The 20,179-nt window shown below is 43.3% G+C and overlaps 1 protein-coding gene across 1 annotated transcript in view; it reads right to left on the bottom strand.

The window, feature by feature from the left end:
- Positions 1-20,179, bottom strand: part of IL17RA (interleukin 17 receptor A) — a 46,362-nt gene that overhangs the window by 5,607 nt on the left and 20,576 nt on the right. The window contains exons 2-11 of the mRNA XM_054035402.1: positions 16,665-16,689; positions 11,636-11,779; positions 9,535-9,659; positions 7,917-8,043; positions 5,479-5,526; positions 5,229-5,389; positions 2,730-2,816; positions 2,222-2,300; positions 2,110-2,124; positions 115-216 (exon numbers count right to left, since the gene is read on the bottom strand). Of these exons, the coding sequence (XP_053891377.1) occupies positions 115-216; positions 2,110-2,124; positions 2,222-2,300; positions 2,730-2,816; positions 5,229-5,389; positions 5,479-5,526; positions 7,917-8,043; positions 9,535-9,659; positions 11,636-11,779; positions 16,665-16,689 (913 nt within the window). The remainder of the gene's footprint in view (positions 1-114; positions 217-2,109; positions 2,125-2,221; positions 2,301-2,729; positions 2,817-5,228; positions 5,390-5,478; positions 5,527-7,916; positions 8,044-9,534; positions 9,660-11,635; positions 11,780-16,664; positions 16,690-20,179) is intronic.

Raw genomic sequence — 20,179 nt, 5'->3', positions numbered from 1 at the left:
CAGTTCCCTGCTCGCAGAGCATCACACAAGGATTCAGGGAAGTAAATGAAGAGAAATGAGGGAGCGGCATAAACGTGCCTCTGAGTCTCACTCCCCAGCTGACATCATCCTTACCTACTTGTCTTCGGGTCATGTAAATAGCACCAGCTATGATTGATCCCACCAGTAAAATGCAGATGCCAGTGATACACCAGTATAGCCACATAATCGGATCATCTATGGCACAAGAAGAGCAGAATAAGACACAACTTTACATGGCCCAGGAGTCTCATCCAGCAACGAAATGCTGTACTGAACACCAGAAGTCAGCTGAACAGCAGCACCCTGTCCCCCAAAATACTGGGAAGTAGCAGGAAGAAGGAAACCCACTAATTCCTCCTTCTAGCACCAAAGTAGCAACACTGCAGTTATGACTGAGAACGCTTCAATTCCTATTTTCAGATGCTTAACTTTCTCTCTCTCTCTCTTTTTTTTTTTTTTTTTTTAACTCCTTTGGGATGAAATGTCTCATGTTTGTTCAGACCAGAGGCAAATTCTTTTGGAAATTTGGGAAAGATTCCATTTAGCTGCTTGAGCTATCACAGCCTGATAAGAGGGTTTTAAACAGTAGAAAAAACCACCCAAACTGTACACATATATATTAAAATATGTGACAAGCTGACACAGAATGTTCCTGTGTCCACACCCTACACATGACTGTAATAATTTTTGTGCAAGGCATGTTTAGTAAGGTATAATTTGAAAATTCATCGTTTGTTGATCAGTATTGTCCTGATAAAATGTGTGTGGCAACAGTCTGTGACTTTATAAGATTCCACTGTGTGGTGTTAACACCACATGCTCCAAGCAGAAGTTGGCAAATATTCCTTTGTTTAAGACAGGCCTGTTTGCTGCTTAAATGCATATTAAGCAAAGCAAACAGACATCAAGCAGAAAGAGAAACAAAAGAATCTCCAACAGGTGAGGAAAAGCAGCAGGGAACATCCTTCCCCATACACCTTTTGTCTCCTGGTATGCAGCTGGAAATGTTTTTCAAGTGGGGGACTGAAACTATAAAAAGGAAGGACAAACATGCCCCTTGCCCATTCCCAGCACCTGAAGCAACAAAGGAAGCATTTGCTAGATTCGGGAAGAAGAGGTCCTTGACCCAAGAAGTTTGGTCAACAGCAAGACTGCTGAAGGCATGTGGTGAAAAAAACTGTGCTTTGAATCTAACATAGTCTGTTAAATTAGGCATCAGTTGCATTTTGTCTTTATTTTTCTTGTAACCATTTTGACTTATGCTTAATTACTTGTGCTCACTTAAAATCTCTTTGTAGTTAATCAACTTGTTTTATTGTTTTATCTAATGCAGTGTGTTTTAACTGAATTGTCTCGGAAACTCCATTTGGGGTGGCAAGTTGTGTGCATATTATTCCTTTAAAGAGATAAGGGAATTTAAATAAAACATTGTCCAGGAGAGGGCTGGGCTGTACAGGACATACATTTCTTGGGGGGGAAAATCTAAGACTGGCGTGTGTGTTGGGGTCACCATGCAGAATAACCAAGGCTAGTGAGAGGCAGAGTATAACCCCAGTGTGGCTGGTAGGCTGCAGTTACACACAGACACTCGGTGTGGCTTGTGTGCTGGAAGACTGTGACCTACTTCATCAAGGCATTGTAAGGCACCCAATGTTGCTGGTCAGGGATGACACAGCTGCTGATTAGTCTGCATTGTGCCCTTGTATGTCACATGCAGCTTTTACTGTGTAAATTCAAAGTGCTGAGCAAAACAGAAAGTAAGTCATGCTCCCCCTGGCCACACATTGCTTTGCTTTTAAGAGACATACTTCTAAACAAGTAGCTCCTTTAAGAAAAGATGCACATTATATATATTGTATACAAGCTCTCTCTTTGAATACAAAATAAGACAGCTCTGTTAGATTTCTGCATTCTGGAGTGAACACACCTAAAGCCTGTGTGTAGCAGGGTGACTACTTAGAATAATCCCACACCTTGCATGTATTGTCTCACATGCAAGCAAAGTTAGTTTATTATCTATACTACATATAGAGTAAAATAACCACAAAGGAAGATTTTAATAGGAATAGGAATGAGTTATTGTCTTACCTGCAGGATATGTAGCTGCAAAGGAATCAAACATAGAACAGAAAGTTAGATCAAGGCTCAGCTATCACCTATAAAATAATGCAAATCTAATGTAGAGGAAAGGAGTCCTCACGTGGAGCAACTGAGGGACATGGGATGACAGCAGGATGTCTCAAACAGTCGGTGCCACACATGGTAAAGAATGGTTGAATCTGGAGTTGAAACAAATCAGGAAATCAGAAAACAGTACTGGAAGTAACTAACTTGCTTTACCCTGTCTCCTACTGCAAATTTCGAGACAGATTATAATCCCATTTTTTCTTCAAGATGTTAAAGGATTACAGATTCTGGGCCTACTCCATATACACAGACAAGAACTGGCCATTAGAGGTGCCTAAAGCTATGTCAGTCCCAGTCTCTCTCAGGAGTGATTAGTATGGGGAAAATGATGTAAGGACGAACCACTGTCTACAGAGAATTCATCGATGTGTATGATGTTCTTTCAGAAGTGTACATAATTTTTCGTGGGCAACTGGAGATTAGTCATGGACAGAACTCCGTGTTGTACAAACAACCTAATATTCAGAGATTGTTCACCACTCTCCCTCTCCTCCCTTGAGTGAAAAGAATTGAGATCCTACCTGTATTTTGTATCTGCAACAGGCTTTTAAGTTCTCCTTGATTTTGACAGTGACATTCACACGGTGCTGCTGTCCACTCTGCAGAGTCTAACAGACAAAAGGATTACAAGGAAAGGCAGAAGAAAATGGCATAAAGCTCTGAAGAAGGGAGGGAAAATAAGGATGAGAACAGTGGGAGTATGTGGGTCACAAGATGTTACGGTGCTAGGCACAGGGAGAGTTTATAATAGATTTTAATAGGAGCTGAGAGCAGCCCTACAGAAGAATAATATAGTGAGGGTCCCACAGCAACAAGCAGTGGGACATACATGTTATAATTAAGGCTCCGATTTAGTCACGGAGGTCACAGAATCTATGAATTCAGCCCTGTTGGCTGGGAGCGGCAGGGTCCCACAGTGAGGTACCCTGCCACCTGAGGAAGCAGTGTTCCCAAGCTCCCAGCTGCTGTGGGCAGGGGGGGATCCCTGCAGCTCTCCAGCCGTAGTTGGGGGCTGCCCTGGAACTCACAGCCACCCGGCATCTGCCCAGCCCCTTCCCATTTTGTCATGGGTATTTTTTAGCAAAAGTCAGGAATGACCTGTCCCTGATTTTTACTAAAAATATCTGAGACAAAAATCTTAGCCTTAGTTATAATACTCCCTTAATTGAATACATGTATTAAGTAGAGATGGGCTAACAGACTTTTTGGTTCGCTCGCAATTCTGAAAAAAAAGAAAAAAAAAAGAAAAAATGGTTTCAAGTCAAACAAAACATTTTATTTTAATTTGAGCATTTTTAATGTTTATTTTAAAATAAAATTAAAGGACATTTCAAAATAAACTAATTTTGAATAAAAAACTCAAAGAATTTTGTTTAGAAAGTGTCAAAACAAAATGTTTTGATTTTTTGGACTTTTTTTTTTTTTTTTTTAATACCTGAAACAATTCAAAATTGACAAATTTTCAAAATGTTTTGGTATCTCCAAGTTTTCATTTTTTACCAAAAAAATGTTTAATCAAAAAGTTTTGCCCAGGCAAGTGATTGACATCTATGGACTATGGAATACAACTGATATCCTCGGGGACAATATTCCTTGTGACTAAGGCTAAGATTCAATCATGAGTATTTTTAGTAAAAGTCATGGACAGGTCATGGGGCCGTGATTTTTTGTTTTTTGCCCATGACCTGTCCCTGTCCATGACTTTTATTAAAAATAGCAATGATTGAATCTTGGAGCGGGGGGCGCTGTGGGGGGAAAAGCCAGTGGCCTGCTATGGCTCAGGCCCCTGCCAAGGGGTAGAGCGCCCCAGGGGGCCCACTGCTGCTCTGGCCGCCGCCGGGGGGGGGGGGGGGGGAGCCCCAGGGCTACCAGAGCTGCGGCTGGCTACGAGGCCACCCAAGCATCTGGCTGCAGAGCCATTCTAGCAGCAGCCAATGTGGCTGTCTCCAGGGCTGCCTGAACAGCTGTCTCTGGGGCCAGCTGGTTGGGTGGCTCTAGGTCAGCTACACCGACTGCTGCAGAAGTAATGGAGGTCATAGGACATCATGGAATCCGTGACTTCCATGACCTCTGTGACAAACACGAAGCCCTACTTATGACAACTGGCAGGGCCTTATACCTCTGCCAGATATTTTTAGCTGTACGTGCCACATTAGTGATCCTAGTATGCATCAATACACAGAGTAAATGGGATGCTGGAAATGGAAGGAATGGGACAGACCACACATACACAATTGCTAGCTAAACCCTTGCCGTGGGGATGGGAAATAGTGTCAATTTTCAGGAGTTTTTTTCCACAAGTTCCTCAGGATGGGCAGACCCTTACACTGGTATTTGGGGTTCTTCTTTTGAGAGTCAAACTTCATAGATTATAAGGCCAGAAGGGACTACTGATCATTTAGTCTGCTCTTCTGTGTAACACAGGCAACAGAACTTCTCTGAATTAATTCCGATTTGAACTAAAGCATATCGGTTAGAAAAAAACATACAACTTTGATTTAATTAACTGCCAGTGATGGAAAATCCACCACAAGCCTGGGTAAATTGTTCCAGTGGTTAATTACCCTCATTGTTAAAAGTGTGCAACTTCTTTCTAGTTTGCACTTGTCTAGCCTCAACTTCCAACCACTGGATCTGTGTCTGCTAAACTGAAGACCTCTGTGAATTTTTTATTCCCCATGTAGGTACTTCTAGACTGATCAAATTACCCCTCAATCTCGTTTGCTAAACTGAACAGGTTGAGCTACTTGAGTCCCTCACTATAAGGCATATTTTCTAATCCTTTAATTTTTTTGTAGCTCTTCTCTGAAACTTGATCCTTCACTCCCCCGCCCCCTAGGAGTAAAATTCCCCAAGCAAATTCAAAATAAATTCGCAAAAATAGTTCTTAGGAAATAACTGCTCAGTTGTATTCATGAGCTGTCTCTGGATTGGGGCTCATGCCGATTGTTGAGCGAATGTGGAAAAGTGGTTTCAGTTTTGGTTTGTGGCAGCAGAAGTGTGAGAGGGAAGATGGTTACCTCATAAATATCATGTGTGGTCTCTCTACATTGCTTTTCATCATCTGTGAAACTGGTCACATGGATCCGGTATTGGGCTGACTCCATCCCTGGGTTAAAACTCACCAACAGAGAATTGTCATCTAGACTTTTGCCATGAATACTGGGCTCCCACAGGCTGCCTGCAAGTAGTGTAAAATATCCCAGAATTACAAAATGGGCCACCTTTCAACTCCCACAGCTCTAACAGACTGAGACAGACCCACTTTACCGGTCTTCATACATGGCATGGTTCTTTTCATCACAGGGTCCCAGCAATCTGCAGCAAAAAGACAGTGTGTTAGGTCTTGACACAGAAACGTTACACTTAAATTCAGAGTGCTGAACACACATTTTCTCATTTTTAGTCTACTTTAGAAGGATGGAGCCCTTTGTTTCAGTGCAGCCATCACCAAAGTTGTTAGTCACTAACCACAATAATTAAAAGCAGTATATCACTGCTGTCCAAGTGTGGACCATCTTCTCTACTCAGGTCATGTTTTTATGGATCATTCCAGGACAAAACTTTCAAGTGGTAAAGGACTATTCCAGGGGTCGGCAACCTTTCAGAAGCGGTGTGCTGAGTCTTCATTTATTCACTCTAATTTAAGGTTTCGCGTGCCAGTAATACATTTTAACGTTTTTAGAAGGTCTCTTTCTATAAGTCTATAATATATAACTAAACTATTGTTGCATGTAAAGTAAATAAAGGTTTTTAAAATGTTTAAGAAGCTTCATTTAAAATTCAATTAAAATGCAGAGCCCCCCAGACCAGTGGCCAGGATCCGGGCAGTGAGAGTGCCACTGAAAATCAGCTCGTGTGCCACCTTCGGCACGCATCCCATAGGTTGCCTACCCCTGGACTATTCTGTAGTCTTTGCTGAGGGAAGGTGTGTGCAAAGAGGGAGGTGTGTACTAAGCTCTAAAGAGGTGAGTTGTGATTTCATACTGATCTCGGGAAGTAGAGAGGTTCACAGCCACAGACCCCTCCACCAAAGATGTCCTGCCACCATCTCCAATGAGTTTACCCCGGGGTTCCATTAGCTGGAATACCCTTGTTGACTGACATTCTTCTGCAGTTACCTTGTTTCTCTCTGAGCTTGACTTGGCAGATTGGATTGTTGAGTCTGTGAAGATCAACAAGCAGGCTGGCCCAGCCTCAAACATTTACGAGCCAACTGACTACTTGGGCTCTATAACTCTCAACCCAGTCTGATCTTCTTCCAGTGGAGGGAGGAGGGAGAAAGGAAGGAAGAACTCACTGCCTACTCTATCCTCCAGCAGAGGGAAAAACTCCTCATAACCTGAACCTCTGACTTTCATTTTGGGGTCCCACAAATCATAAGCCAAGCCCCAATCAACAGGGAGCTCTGCTGCTCAGTTCCACCTCACAATATAAGATTTATGGGAACAAAGGAGGATGGAAGTAAGAGGCACTATTTTCAACTGGTAAGAGTCAAGTAAAAATCTGAAAACCTAGAGCCTACCCTGCTTTCCCAACTGCACACTCAGGGTCCTGTGAGTTTCGTGATTTCACACCTAGAGATTCACTACCAAATTCATCCTTTGCAGCAGAACTGTGTTCAGAATTTAAACTCCTATTAAAATAAATTGTGGGCAAATTTTCAAGCCTAGGTGCTTTAGTTAGGCTCCTAAATCAAATTTTAGAAGCCTAAATAAAAAGTGGCCAGTGTAGTCAGTGGAGTTCCTGTGAAAAATCTTTTTAGGGGGAAATTTTCAAAGGCACAAAGGGCTGTTCGGTACCTCACCATACTGAGTCACCAGGAGTTGACTGCCTATCTCCAATTTTGCCTTTGAAAATCTTTCCCTAAATATGACTTTAGAAGCCTAATTTTAGGCATTCCGTTTGAAAATTTTGGCTTATGTTTTTAGCCCTCCTGGTTGTCAAGATAACTGACAAAATGAAACGCATGCAGTGCTGTTTCTGAGTTTGTAGAGAGCCTGAAAGATTAGCTCACAGGTGTGAGCTACCTCATTCACCTCAACAGGAGTCACTTCCACTTATTTCACTGCTGAGCATTTTAGCAGAAACACCCAACAAATGCATTTACTCCAGAATCCATACGGTCGCCCAGACTGGCTACTGTTTTGGCTATTTTTCATATTTAATTCTGAATCTCAATTTAAAAAAAAAAAACTTCTGAAACTCCTGCAGAATTTCCAGTTTACCACATTGGAACCCTGCAAAATCCAGGAACTGGACCACAGAATTTCAGCTCAGCTTTTCAGGGAACACATAATGGCTTTTGCACATCTCACTCTAGGTAACAGTGGCTCCTGTGGATGGAAAAGTTTATTCTCTGCACTCTACTATCCAAGCAGAGCCTTATATTTTTGGGGCATGGGACACTAACTATATAGGCTTCTGAAAGTCTGGATGTTAAGGGTATGGTGTGCTGCAGCACAGGACCGGGTGTATGTACTTTGCAGAGGAACCACAGTAGCACTGTAAAAGCATGGACTGAACGTTTACTTTTTTGAAGTAGGAGAAGAGAGCAGGTCTGACAATTCTTTCAGCAATCTGGCTCCCTAACTATGCTTGTTCAGGAATCATATTCCAGTTTGGCTTCGAAACAATCCTATTCTCAGTACTGGCAAACTGATGTTTCCAGCTGAAGGCTTAGTAAAAAGCATCAGAGGACCCCTTACCAGGCACCGTGTAAGATGTGGATTTGCAGTTGTGGTCTCCACTGGTGCTCAGTTTGGGCAGATGATGGACAGTCACTTGGTACATCTGGCCAGGCTCCACCTCAAAGCGGTTGAAAGTGAAGTTCCACTGAAACAGAGGATGAGGATAGGGTCTTCATCCAGACAACTGATTTGTCAAGGCACTGAAATTAATAGCTGATCCTGTTCTGTCCCCCCATTCTTCATCTCTTCTGGCAGCTAGGGTGAGATATGGACTCCAAGCTAATTACACCTGTCCAGCATTCCCCTGGCCCCATCTCCATGTGCCTGTTCAGAATGGGAAGGGTAAGGCTACTTTTGGGGAGGTCTAAATCACTATATGGAAACTCTGGGCTGAAATGGGGGAATCACAACCCAGAAATCACTTAATTGTCTGGAAAGATTTCAGTTATGTTCCAGGTTGAAGAGAGGTTAGTAATAATGGGGAAGCTAAGGGGAAAAAAGTATTTATACCCTTCAATACAATTTGTATGAGTGAAATTGTGCAAGCCAGAATAAATTCTGCAGTGTTCTGTACGTGTACGTATTTATATGGATAGCTAATTGCTTTGTCTTGGTGTTTCTCACTTCTATATCATTACCCACAATGCTCTTTATGTCAGTGAAGATGTCAAAATTCTGGAGATGGTCACTATGTTCCTGTAGGCCAGAGTTTTTCTCCACAGCATGCTTAGACTTGATCCTAAGAGGTACTGTGCACCTGCAAATACTATTGTCTTCAGTAGAAATTGTGGGTACTCAGCCTCTCTCTGAATAAGGACCTTAATGAATGAGAAGGGGTGGGGAAAGACTTTGACCCCCCCTTATCCCAGTGCTTTCCTTCATGGTGTGGTTAAAAAAAAAAAAAAAAAAAAAAAAAAGGATTTCGGGCATAAGGAAAGAGTGAATTAAAATTATGCTATAAATTCCATGACTACCATAGATGAAGCAATGATTGCCAAGATTATTTGTATTACAGTAGCATCTAGAAGCTCCACTGCTAGATAATGTACACACACATAGGGCTTGTCTACACTGGCAATTCACAGCACTGCAACTTTCTCACTCAGGGGTGTGAAAAAACACCCCCCTGAGCACAGCAAGTTTCAGCGCTGTAAATTGCCAGTGTAGACAGTGCACCAGCGCTGGGAGCCGCGGCCCCAGCGCTGGTAGCTACACCCCTCATGGAGGTGGGTTTTTAGAACATTGCACCAGCTCTCTCCCAGCACTGCACCGCAGCTTTAGCATTGCCAGTGTAGACTAGCCCTTAGTAATACATAGTCCCAGTTGCCCAGGAGGGCAGGTACAATCCAAAGGACAGAAGTGGTGGGAAAAGGGAGCACTGACATTGTCCCCATTTTACAGACAGGGAACGGAGGCACAGAATACCTGATTTGCCCAAGGTCACAGAGGAAATCAAGGGGGGAGTGGAAATTGAATCCAGACTTCCTGAGTCCCAAGTTCACTGGTTTAATTACAAGGCCATCCTTCCTGTTTAAGCATTCTGTGCTATTCATGGAGAAGCTTTGCTATTTGACTGAGTAAATAGGAAACAAAGCTGTGGGTTAGAAAACCATTTGTCAGAGCCCTCTTTACTCACCCGGCCTCCATCCGGACGGACCTGAAGTGGCAGATTGTTCTGAAAGTCAAACTGGGCACAGATTTGTTGATTATTGTTCAGTTGTAGCACAGCCAGCTCCACTCCCTGGAGATACTGAATGCTTGCTGAGGGGGGAGAGTGAAGGGGAGAGGTTAAAGTTTTGTTCTAGTAATTCCAAATCTAAAGATTTTACCTCACCCCACCCCCAGAGATTGCCAGCATTCCTGGGAGATGTCACAGGTCCACTCCCATTCACTTTATCCCATCTGATTTATTAAGTCCCTTGCTGTCAGCTACCTTCACATGACAAGAGCAGCCCATAAACTGCACCAGTTTGTGGGGCACTTAAATGAAGTGCCATGGGAACTGGCACAAAAGATTCTGGAGAGGGATCTTAAGGAGACTGGCTGCAAGTAGGTGAATGTGGGGGTCATGATAGAGTCTGAGAAGTCCCATTTTATTCATAATGCAAAATGCACTTGAGCTGCATGAACAGGCAGCAGAAAGTACGTCTAATAGATAAATCCAACCCTCCAACTTCACCTCAGAGTATCTCAGTGCTATAACCAGTCCCCCCGTTCCCCCCCCCCCCCCCGTCCTCCAGCCTTGCATCTCAGGGCAGGTCTCCGCAGTTTTTGTACCATTATAACTATCATTTTAGAAACAAGCATAGTTAAAGCAGTACCACCCTCTAGTGGGAGGTGGGGGGGAGGGGAGACGACAGTTATAAAAGGTACTTGTATTAGAATAGCTTATTTCTGTAAATGTATAGAAATAAGTTATACTAATATAAGCACATTTATACCTGCATCCAAATTAAAATGGTACAACCCTCTAACTATATCTGTTTTTAAACTGATTTAAAAAAATGTTTCTTTTGTTTTTGTGGATACAGACTAATACGGCTACCCCTCTGATAAACTGATGTAGTTATAGTGGTACAAAAATGTGTTTAGACCAGTGCTCAGACAACTCTGGAGTGCACCCTTGACTCAGCAGACACCTAGTATTGTTCATCCTGACTCCAGCAACGGTCAGTTTAGGCTGACTAGTGTGTACAAAGGGGATTTCCCAAGACTGTGAAAATCAACTATGTTTGAAGAGTGAAGGGAGAAAGCTGGAAGGCAAAACCTGCAATGTTTCCACACACCAACCCTTATTGTCACTAGCATGAATTTCACAAGACACCCAGCTACAGAGCCTCTGGTGAGAACCAAGACACAGATGCATGTAGGAAGTCTGGATTACAAAAACTGGATTTGATTATCCCAAATGGAAGAAACTTGCACTGGATTCAAGACAGCTGCACAAAAGTGACATTTATTCTGCCTGGACCGACTCCTAACCTGTACTATTCATAGTACAAGAAGGAATATAAAGCTATGAATAGTACGAGTTAGGAGTCGGTCAAGGCAGAGTAAATACAAGTCTACTTTTCCCTCTCCTCCTTTCCATTAGGCCTTCCCCAACTTTTGGTTTTGTAGACACATCTTTTTACTATTATGAGTTCTCCAACCCTTAAACAATTCTTAGCTTCTAGTAAATGGAATGTTTTCTAGCTAGTTCCTCTTGCCATCAGTCTGTGCACATTTGTAAACCTAGTTTGTAAGATCCATCTGCATATTCAGGATCAGTTTAGAGTAAACCTCACTCAGTACTGTAGTTGAGATTTTCAAAGTATCTATGAAATATAAACCTGTTTAAAAAAAAAAAATCAGACTATAGCGATCCCAGTTTAGGGCTTTGGACTGCAGGTCTTTATCTGACACCAACTGCACTGGGAGCCCACCCTCATCTTGGTAAAGTTAAGCACCACTATTGTGCTTTATTTTTTCCACATTAGGTGCTGCCCTTCCATTCTAATAGCAGCATTTAATCTCTGTTGCAGATTAAGTAATGAGGGAGGGACGATTGCACTAACTTTTACTCATTTCATGTCCTTTGACCCAGTAGACAAGCTGTCCAAAACCCATCTCAAAGCTCAACTTCCACAGCTGAACCAGTGAATGACTGCAAACACTATAGTCCCATCACTCTTTCAGAGATTCTATAATCTCTCTAAGCACCTTTCCTTCCATGTCTATGTTAAGCGATCACTTACCATCAGTAGCCACCTTCCACTCTATCCGCAGCACAGGGAGCAGTTTTCCCTCATCATGGAAAACGTCAGGGTGGACATCAAGAACGCTTGGAGCGGAGGGAGTCCATTTGGAAACCTTTAACCAGCTCTGGTCCATGCAGGTACCTGTCAGTCAAATCAAAGATGTTTCTTAAGCTTATTTCCACCATGGCTCACTGCTGGATGACATAAGACCTGCACAACTGCATGCAACTATGTCCTCCTCTAGTGGTCTTCAATCTTTTCTCATTTGTGGACCCCTAAAAAAATTCAAGTGGAGACATGGACCCCTTTGGAAACCTTAGTTTGTGGACCCCCAGGTGTCTGTGGACCACAGGTTGAAAACTACTGTTCTATGGTGGTAATCTTTCGCAGACCCCTTAGACAGTCTGCAGGTCCATGGACCACAGGTTGAAAACCAGTAAACCCTGCTGGCAAGGTCATTGACATTTTCTTTCATAGTTCTTGTAGAGGAAAGCCGTGTTCTGAGAGCAGGTAGACCCAGCCATGCTATGTGAACTATGAATACTATAAACTTGATTCATCTTCTGGGGAAAATATTTTTCTTTGTACATTTTTAAGGCAAAAAAAGGGAACATTATGATCACCTAGTCTGATCTCTTGGTCAAAACGGGCCATAGAATTTTGCTCAGTAATTCCTACATCAAGTCCATAACTTCTTGTTGAATTAGCTCATATGTTTTAAAAAGAAGTCTAATCTTGATTTAAAAAACTTCAACTTGATGGAGAACCCACCATATCCCTATGGCAATTTGTTCCAATAGTTAATTACTCTAATTGTTAAAAAATTCTGCCTTATTTCTAGTCTGAGTATGACGGCTTCAGCTTTCAGGCATTGGCTCTTACGTTTTGCTAACTTAATGAGCCCTCTGGAAGGGAATATAATCAACATGGCTTTATGGAAAAAGTCATGTCAAACCTGATTTCATTTTATGATGAGATTACAAGTTTGATTAATAAAGGTAACTGCATAGATGTTAAATACCTAACTTACTACCACACAACATTCTGATTAAAAATACCACTATACAGTATCAAACCACACACTGAGTGAATTAAGTAGTGGCTGACAGATCTCAAAAAGCAGTTGTCAATGGGGAATCATCATTGAAAGGGGCTATTTCTAGTGGAGTTCTGCGGGGATCCATGCTAGGCCCAATGCTGTTTGGTATTTTTATCAATGATCTGGAAATAAATATAAAAACATTGCTAATAAAATTTGTGGAAGACTGGCAGAGAAGTACATAATGAAGTAATCAGGATTGTCATACACAGAGACCTGAATCACTTTATAAACTGGACCCAATTCAGCAAAATACATTTTAATACAGCCAAACATAAGGTCATACATCTAATAACAAATACACATCATACCTACAGAATGGGGGACTGTATTCCAAAAAACAGTGATTCTCAAAAGGATTTAGGAGTTATAGTAGACAAACAAAAGCTCCCAATGTGATGCTGTAGCAAAAAGGGCTAATGCAATCCCTGGAGGTATAAACAGAGGAGGAGTAAGCATGGAGATGATTTTATTAGGGTTACCATACGTCCGGATTTTCCCGGACATGTCCGGCTTTTTGGGCTCCAAATCCCTGTCCGGGGGGAAATCCAAAAAAGCCAGACATGTCCGGGAAAATTGGACATGCGGTGCCGGGCCGGGGGGCCTGGCCGGCGGCTCGGGTGCCGGGCCGGGGGTTCGGGGGCTCGGCCGGCGGTGCTCGGGGGGCCCGGTGCCAGGCCGGAGGCTTGGGGGCCCGGCCGGCGGTGCCGGGCCGGGGACTCTGGGGGGCCTGGCCGGCGGTGCCGGGCCGGGGACTCGGGGGCTCGGCCGGCGGTGCCGGGCCGGGGACTCGGGGGCTCGGCCGGCGGTGCCGGGCCGGGGACTCGGGGGCTCGGCCGGCGGTGCTCGGGGGGGCCCGGTGCCGGGCCGGGGGCTCGGGGGGCCTGGCCGGGGGCCTGGCCGGCGGTGTTCGGGGGGGCCCAGTGCCGGGCCGGGGGCTCGGGGGGCCTGGCCGGCGGCTTGGCGGGGCCCGGTGCCGGGCCGGGAGCTCGGGGGGGCCCGGCCGGCGGTGCCGGGCCGGGGGCTTCGGGGGCGGTTCGGGTGCCGGGCCGGGGGTTCGGCCGGCGGTGCTCAGGGGGCCCGGTGCCGGGCCGGAGGCTTGGGGGCCCGGCCGGCGGTGCCGGGCCGGGGGCTCGGGGGGGCCTGGCCGGCGGTGCCGGGCCGGGGGCTCGGGGGGCTCGGCCAGGGGCTCGGGTGCCGGGGGGCTCGGGGGGGCCCAGTGCCGGGCCGGGGGGCTCGGGGGGGCCCAGTGCCGGGCCGGGGGCTCGGGGGGGCCCAGTGCCGGGCCGGGGGCTCGGGGGGGCCCAGTGCCGGGCCGGGGGCTCGGGGGGGCCCAGTGCCGGGCCGGGGGCTCGGGGGGCCTGGCCGGCGGCTCGGCGGGGCCCGGTGCCGGGCCGGGAGCTCAGGGGGGCCCGGCCGGCGGTGCCGGGCCGGGGGCTTCGGGGGCGGTTCGGGTGCCGGGGGCTCGGGTGCCGGGCCGGGGGCTCGGCTGGCGGTGCCGGGCCGGGGGCTCGGGGGACGGGCTGGGGACCTGTGGTGCCGGGGGTGGGCCGCGCCTCCTCCTCCCCCCACACCCTCCCTTACCTGCTTCAGGCTTCCCGCGACTCAAATGTTCGCGGGAAGCAGGGGAGGGGGCGGAGTTGGGGCGGGAGCGGGGCGGGGCTGGGGCCCCTTTAAAGTGTCCTCCTTTCGGAGGCACTAAATATGGTAACCCTAATTTTATGTCTGTATATGGCATTGGTGAGATTGATATGGAAATACTGCAGCTAGTTCTGGTGTCCACATTTACAAAAAAAGGGCATTAAAAATTGGAAAAGGTGCAGACAAGATCCATAAAAATATTTGAGGGCAGGAAAAATGCCTTACAGTGAGCTCTGTTTAGCATATCTAAAAAGATCAAGAAGCGACTTGATTATGGTGTACAAGTACCTTCACAGGAAGACACCACCAGGCACTTAAGGGCTCTCTATTGTAGAAGATAAAGGCATAACAAGAATAAATATTTGGAAGCTGAAGCCAGACAAATAGAAATAAGGCACATCATTTTATCAGTGTGAGTAATTAACTATTGGAACAAAATACCATGGGAAACAATAAATTCTCCATTTCATGAAGTCTTAAAATCAGGATTGGATTTCTCTCTGGAAGATATACTTTAATCAAATGCAAATTATTGATCTTAATACAGGAGTAACTGGATTAAATTCCATGGCCTGTGTTATATAGGTCATCAGACTAGATGGTTTAATAGTGCCTTCTGGTCTTTAGAAACAAACAATTATGAATCTACCATCAGCAATCTTATTCCCATTTAGGTACTTCTACACTGATCAGGTTCTCTCAACTTTCTCAGAAAGAACCAAACAGATGGAGCTTATTTAGTCTTTCACGGTAAGGCAGGTTTTTTAGATGTTGAATCATTCTTGTGGCTCTTTTCTAACCCTTCTGGTTTGTCAACATCCTTTCTGAAGTCCCAAAACAGTCTCACCGGTGCTATATATAATGGCAATAACAACTCCCTATTTCTACTCAATATTCCCCATCTTATACAAACAAGGATTTCATTTGCTCTTTTAGTCACCACATTGCACTGGGAGCTCACATTAGGTGGTGACTTCCATCAGTATGTTCTTTGCAAACTTTACAAGCAACGATTTTACATCTTCTTCCAGATCATTAAAGTATTGAATAGCATTGGGTCAAGAATGATCCTTATGAGAGCATACCAGAAACACACCCTGTGGATGATGATTCCCCATTTACAATTACTTTTGCAGACCTAACAGTTAGTTAATGGATTTAAAAATCTAGCTATGTATCATATCAATTTCATATAATGCTAATTTTTAAATGCCATAAGGTATTAAGACAATGCTTACATAAGTCTAAGTATATTATGTCAGTTACCTTTGTCAACCAAACTTCTTATGGCATCAAAAACAGTATCAAGTTTGACCAGGCCTATTTTCCATAAAACCATGCAAACTGGAATGAATTATACTACCAGCCTTTAATTCTTTACTTATTGCACCCCCCATTAGCCTTTCCATGCTTTTGTCCAGGATAGATGTTAAGCAAATGGCCTATCCAGAACATCCCTTTTTAAATACTGGCTCATTAGCTTTTTCCTCTGGCACTTCCCCAGTACTGTACTTCCAGATTTCTTAAACACCCAGTGAATTAAATATTCAGTTCACTTAATGGCTTAGAGAGCTGCTTAGCCAATTCTTTAAAAACTCTTAGTGTATGTTATCCAGTCCTGCAGATTAAAAGAGGTTTAACTTTGGACGTTGTTTAATATCCTTCCCAGTTACTGTTGGAATAAGAAGTATTTAATTTTCCACTGTAAGACACAAAGACAACACCCAGTTTCTTCCCAAGTAGAGAATATAGCTATTGAACACTTCTGCCTTTTCTGCAGCATTCCTGATAATTTTAACATACCTATCTAGTAATGGACCTATATTATTTTGTTTCCATTTTGTATCAATTTTCTGAAGATCATGCCTGCTAATTTACAGTCACTTCTTTCAACTTTTCCCATCGTTTTATTGTTCTTTAGCAGCACTAAGTTTACGTCTAATTTTACCTGCTGACTTAGTGAGCATAGTGTGGGATGGGTATGTATTACACACAACAAACTTACCCTAAAATCTTACCATAATTTTTTTTGAATTGACTCAGTTTTGAACAGAAGCTAAAAAATTATGGATTTGCTCTTTCAAGAACTCTGGCCTGAAAAGAGGTCTGAAAAGAGACCTGAACTATTTGCCTGTTGGAAAGAGCTGGTTTTGGATTAGGCAGGCAGATAATAGCTCATAATGCTGGTTAACAGGATAATGCTTGACTTTGCCACCTCTCAGTGGCTTAAACAGAGGCACTCACCATCTGACTTCAGTTATAAAAAAAGAAGAAAAACTGACTTACTATTTCTTACGAGACAGTTTAGATCCTGTGGAGAAAACAAGAAAGTTATTGAGAGATTAGACGTTGTTTTCTCATTTATTCATCCTGATCTGGTGACAGAGGGGTACAGAGAAGAGCAACAAGTATGGCCTGGAAAAATGGACTTACCAGGAAACAGTAACATAGCTAGGCTAAATTACAGCTCAGGGGTAGGCATGAGAACTATCTGCAAGCACTTGAATGGAGCAATTAGGGTGACACTATTGCTAGGAGTAATGGGATGAAATTAAAAGAAAATGTAGGTTGAATATCAGGAAAAGCTGCCTAAAATGAAGTCCAGTTAGATTGTAGAATAGTCTTGCAAGAGAGGTAGTGAAAGTCCCATTGCTTGAATCAGATAGGTCTGTCTTTGCCATGATGGCTACAAATTATTACCGTCCAGCACTGGTCATGCTGGCAGCCACCTGTGACTTCTGAGATCATTTTGACCTACACTGTGAGCTCTATGGGGCAGAGCCTGTCACTGTGGTATTTGTTCGTATGAACAATGTTCCCTAGTACAATGAAGCCCTCTTCTGTATTTGAGGTCCATAAGTGCTAGAACAGAATAGAATAGAAATAAATACGGTCAATTTAAAACTGGATTGGACAAATAACTGGAGAGAAACTGTAGAGAACAATCCTGCATTGCCTCAAGGGAGATGGACTGCATGAGCTAATAGTTGTTTTCCACCTTTAATTTCTATGATGCTCTTCTGAACCAAGGCACAAAGTGTTTTAGCATCTTTAGTAAGTACCAGTCCTCTAAAAGGAGAGTCTGTTTTTATCCTCTTGAACATTTTTAAAGCTGAACTACAAATGGGGGGAAAAGGAGTTACTGCCCTTTTATACTTTATGAAGAATCAAGATGGCCTGAAAAGAAATAAAAAGGCAGAGGGATGTGATTCTACTTCTTTTTCCACATCTGGTCTACCTTGGAAAACTATGGTCTTGTCTTCACTAGGAAACTGGTGCACTCTTAACCTGAGAGTTAGCAAACATGAGGTAAAAATCCTAGTGAAGACAAAACAGTTTGTAGTTTCCATAGGATTTATAGGCTCCCTCAATCTCTGGCTTCATTATAAAAAAAAAAAGTGTGCTTTTACAGAAAAAACTTGCTGCAAAATTCTAGTCTTTGCTGAAATTTCAACAGTCACTCCCTCTTCAATTAGTGTGGGAGAACTCACAAATTATCCAAACCTCAAAAAAATCCTTCAGCAAATCAGGGAAAACCAAATTTGACATTACAGATGCTTTTAAGGTAACAAAAATTAAAAGCCTCTTCCAGGCCCTTATTACATACACCATAAAGTATAAAAGGGTACAAATGTAATTTTAACAATAGTACTTTGAAGGTAAACATATCTGCATGCCCGTAAGAAATATCACAGAAGTACTTAAGGAACAGGTACTCAATTTACTACAAAATTCAGGTCACATCAAAGGTCATCATGTCAGAGAACTTATTACAAATCTGGAAAATATTGTTCCAATGGCATGCAGCAGGCCGTTCAAGTTGTACCAATCCAAGAGGAGGTAGAGTCTGACTGATCTGGCCATTCTAAATTTGTGAGTTACACAGAGACTTATGTAAGGATTTACCAGAGAGCTAAAATAAACTTGGTGAAGAATGTTTTCATTTACAAGGGACATTGTCAAGTAGCTTATGTTCAACATTGAGGTTTTGAAAAACAAAAAGTTTCACTAAAAGTGGCAGTGCCTATACTCACTACTATCTTCCTAACATAGAATTAGGGTTAAGGTAGGAAAACACCCTCTCAAATTCAGAGAGAATCAGAGCCTCCAGCTGTTACTCAATAAGAGAGGAGGGGAGAAGAAACATCAACTCTCCCCCCCCAAACCAGCAGCTCATCAATGGGAATGACCATTGCTCCCACCTCACCTGGACCCCTTACTTCTAGTCCCCAAATAACTTATTGGGTGGGAAACCAGACATCCAGCCTCATTACTAGATTCCAGCACTAAGGCCCCCAATTCTGCAAGCACTTAAGCATGTGCCAGAGTCCCACTGAAATCAGTGTTTCATCTTCAGCTTTACTGAACTGGGGCCTAAGCACTGGGACCACTAAAAACTTTGATTAACTGTGCCCTCCAGCGGGTAGAAGGACCATCATGATCAGAGCAATACTGAGATTACACTTAGCTTCAAGTTTAATATTAATGGAAAAAATACCTGGCAGGTCAGGCCTCTATCTTTAAAACTCTTAACACACTAAAATTAGTCAAAAGAAGAACAGGAGTACTTGTGGCACCTTAGAGACTAACAAATTTATTAGAGCATAAGCTTTCGTGGACTACAGCCCACTTCCTGTTCTTCTTTTTGCGGATACAGACTAACACGGCTGTTACTCTGAAACTTAAAATTAGTCAGTCAACTAAAGTTGATATATTGAACCATGGCACTCAAACTAATTTAAGAGTGCCCTCACATCAATTAAGTTAAATTGATTCAACTTCTATGTTTAGACAATTCCTAAATTGGATTTCTATCATTCTAACATTCTATCAATGTTAATAAAGTGTCTAAACACAAGTGGGGACATTTTCTCACCACTTTTATATCTTCAAATGAGAACAGTTTGCTTGGATTGAAACATTCCCATGTAGCATCTGCAACCCAAATTCTGTTGTACTTTCCCAGTGAATGAGAAATAGAAAGTGATTAGATATTGAGTAAACCAATGTGAGGCCAGCTAATCTATTTGTACTGTTCAAATTGAGAGAAACAGAATTAAAGGAACATAATTAAATTTGTTTCAACATTTATTATCACAAAAACTTAAGTGTTAGTAACAGAATTAAAGGACACATAAGGGTATGTTCTTTTACCTGAAAATGTCCCTTTAATCAATACATTTAAAGAAAGTAATGGGCCACAGATTATGAAAATTCAATTTAAAAAAAACAAACATTCAAGATACAAAAAGACAAGTCTGACAAACAATTACTTTCCTTTAGATAAAACCAATCACCTAAATGAAATCATTCTGTACTTGGACAATTTTAGATTACCAGTAATTACTGTAAACTGTACTTCATAATAAAGTCCTTGCATAAATGATGATAAGTTATTTACACAAAAGGCAAAGCCAGCTGCTTTCATTTAAGTATTGGTTTTTCTTATCAGCGGATAAGTCATGGGTGCCTGGAAGCACAGCTGCTGTTCCAACATTTCTTGGTCTCGCACCCACTGGGAAACATTTGACAATTGCAGGCCCAAAGGGAATACAGTCCCACAAGAAGCAGGTTCTTAGGTGAAGAATTTGGAAGCAGCAGCCAGGAATTCTGCCTTTGCAGAGAGGGGCGGCTTATTCACCCTGGGCAGAAACTGTGGTTCTTTGAGATATGTCCCCCTATGTGTGCTCCACTCTAGGTGCACTTGCACCCCCGATAGCTTCAATTGGAGACTTTTCATTGCACAGGCCAAACGGGTACTTCATGTGTGTTACTCAGCCTCCTGGCATTGTTATATAGCA

Source organism: Malaclemys terrapin, chromosome 1 (genome assembly GCF_027887155.1).
Source record: "Malaclemys terrapin pileata isolate rMalTer1 chromosome 1, rMalTer1.hap1, whole genome shotgun sequence".
NCBI classification, from domain to species: Eukaryota; Metazoa; Chordata; order Testudines; family Emydidae; genus Malaclemys; species Malaclemys terrapin.
The sequence above is the reverse complement of the archived record's forward strand: the minus strand, read 5'-3'. Positions and strand labels throughout refer to the sequence as shown.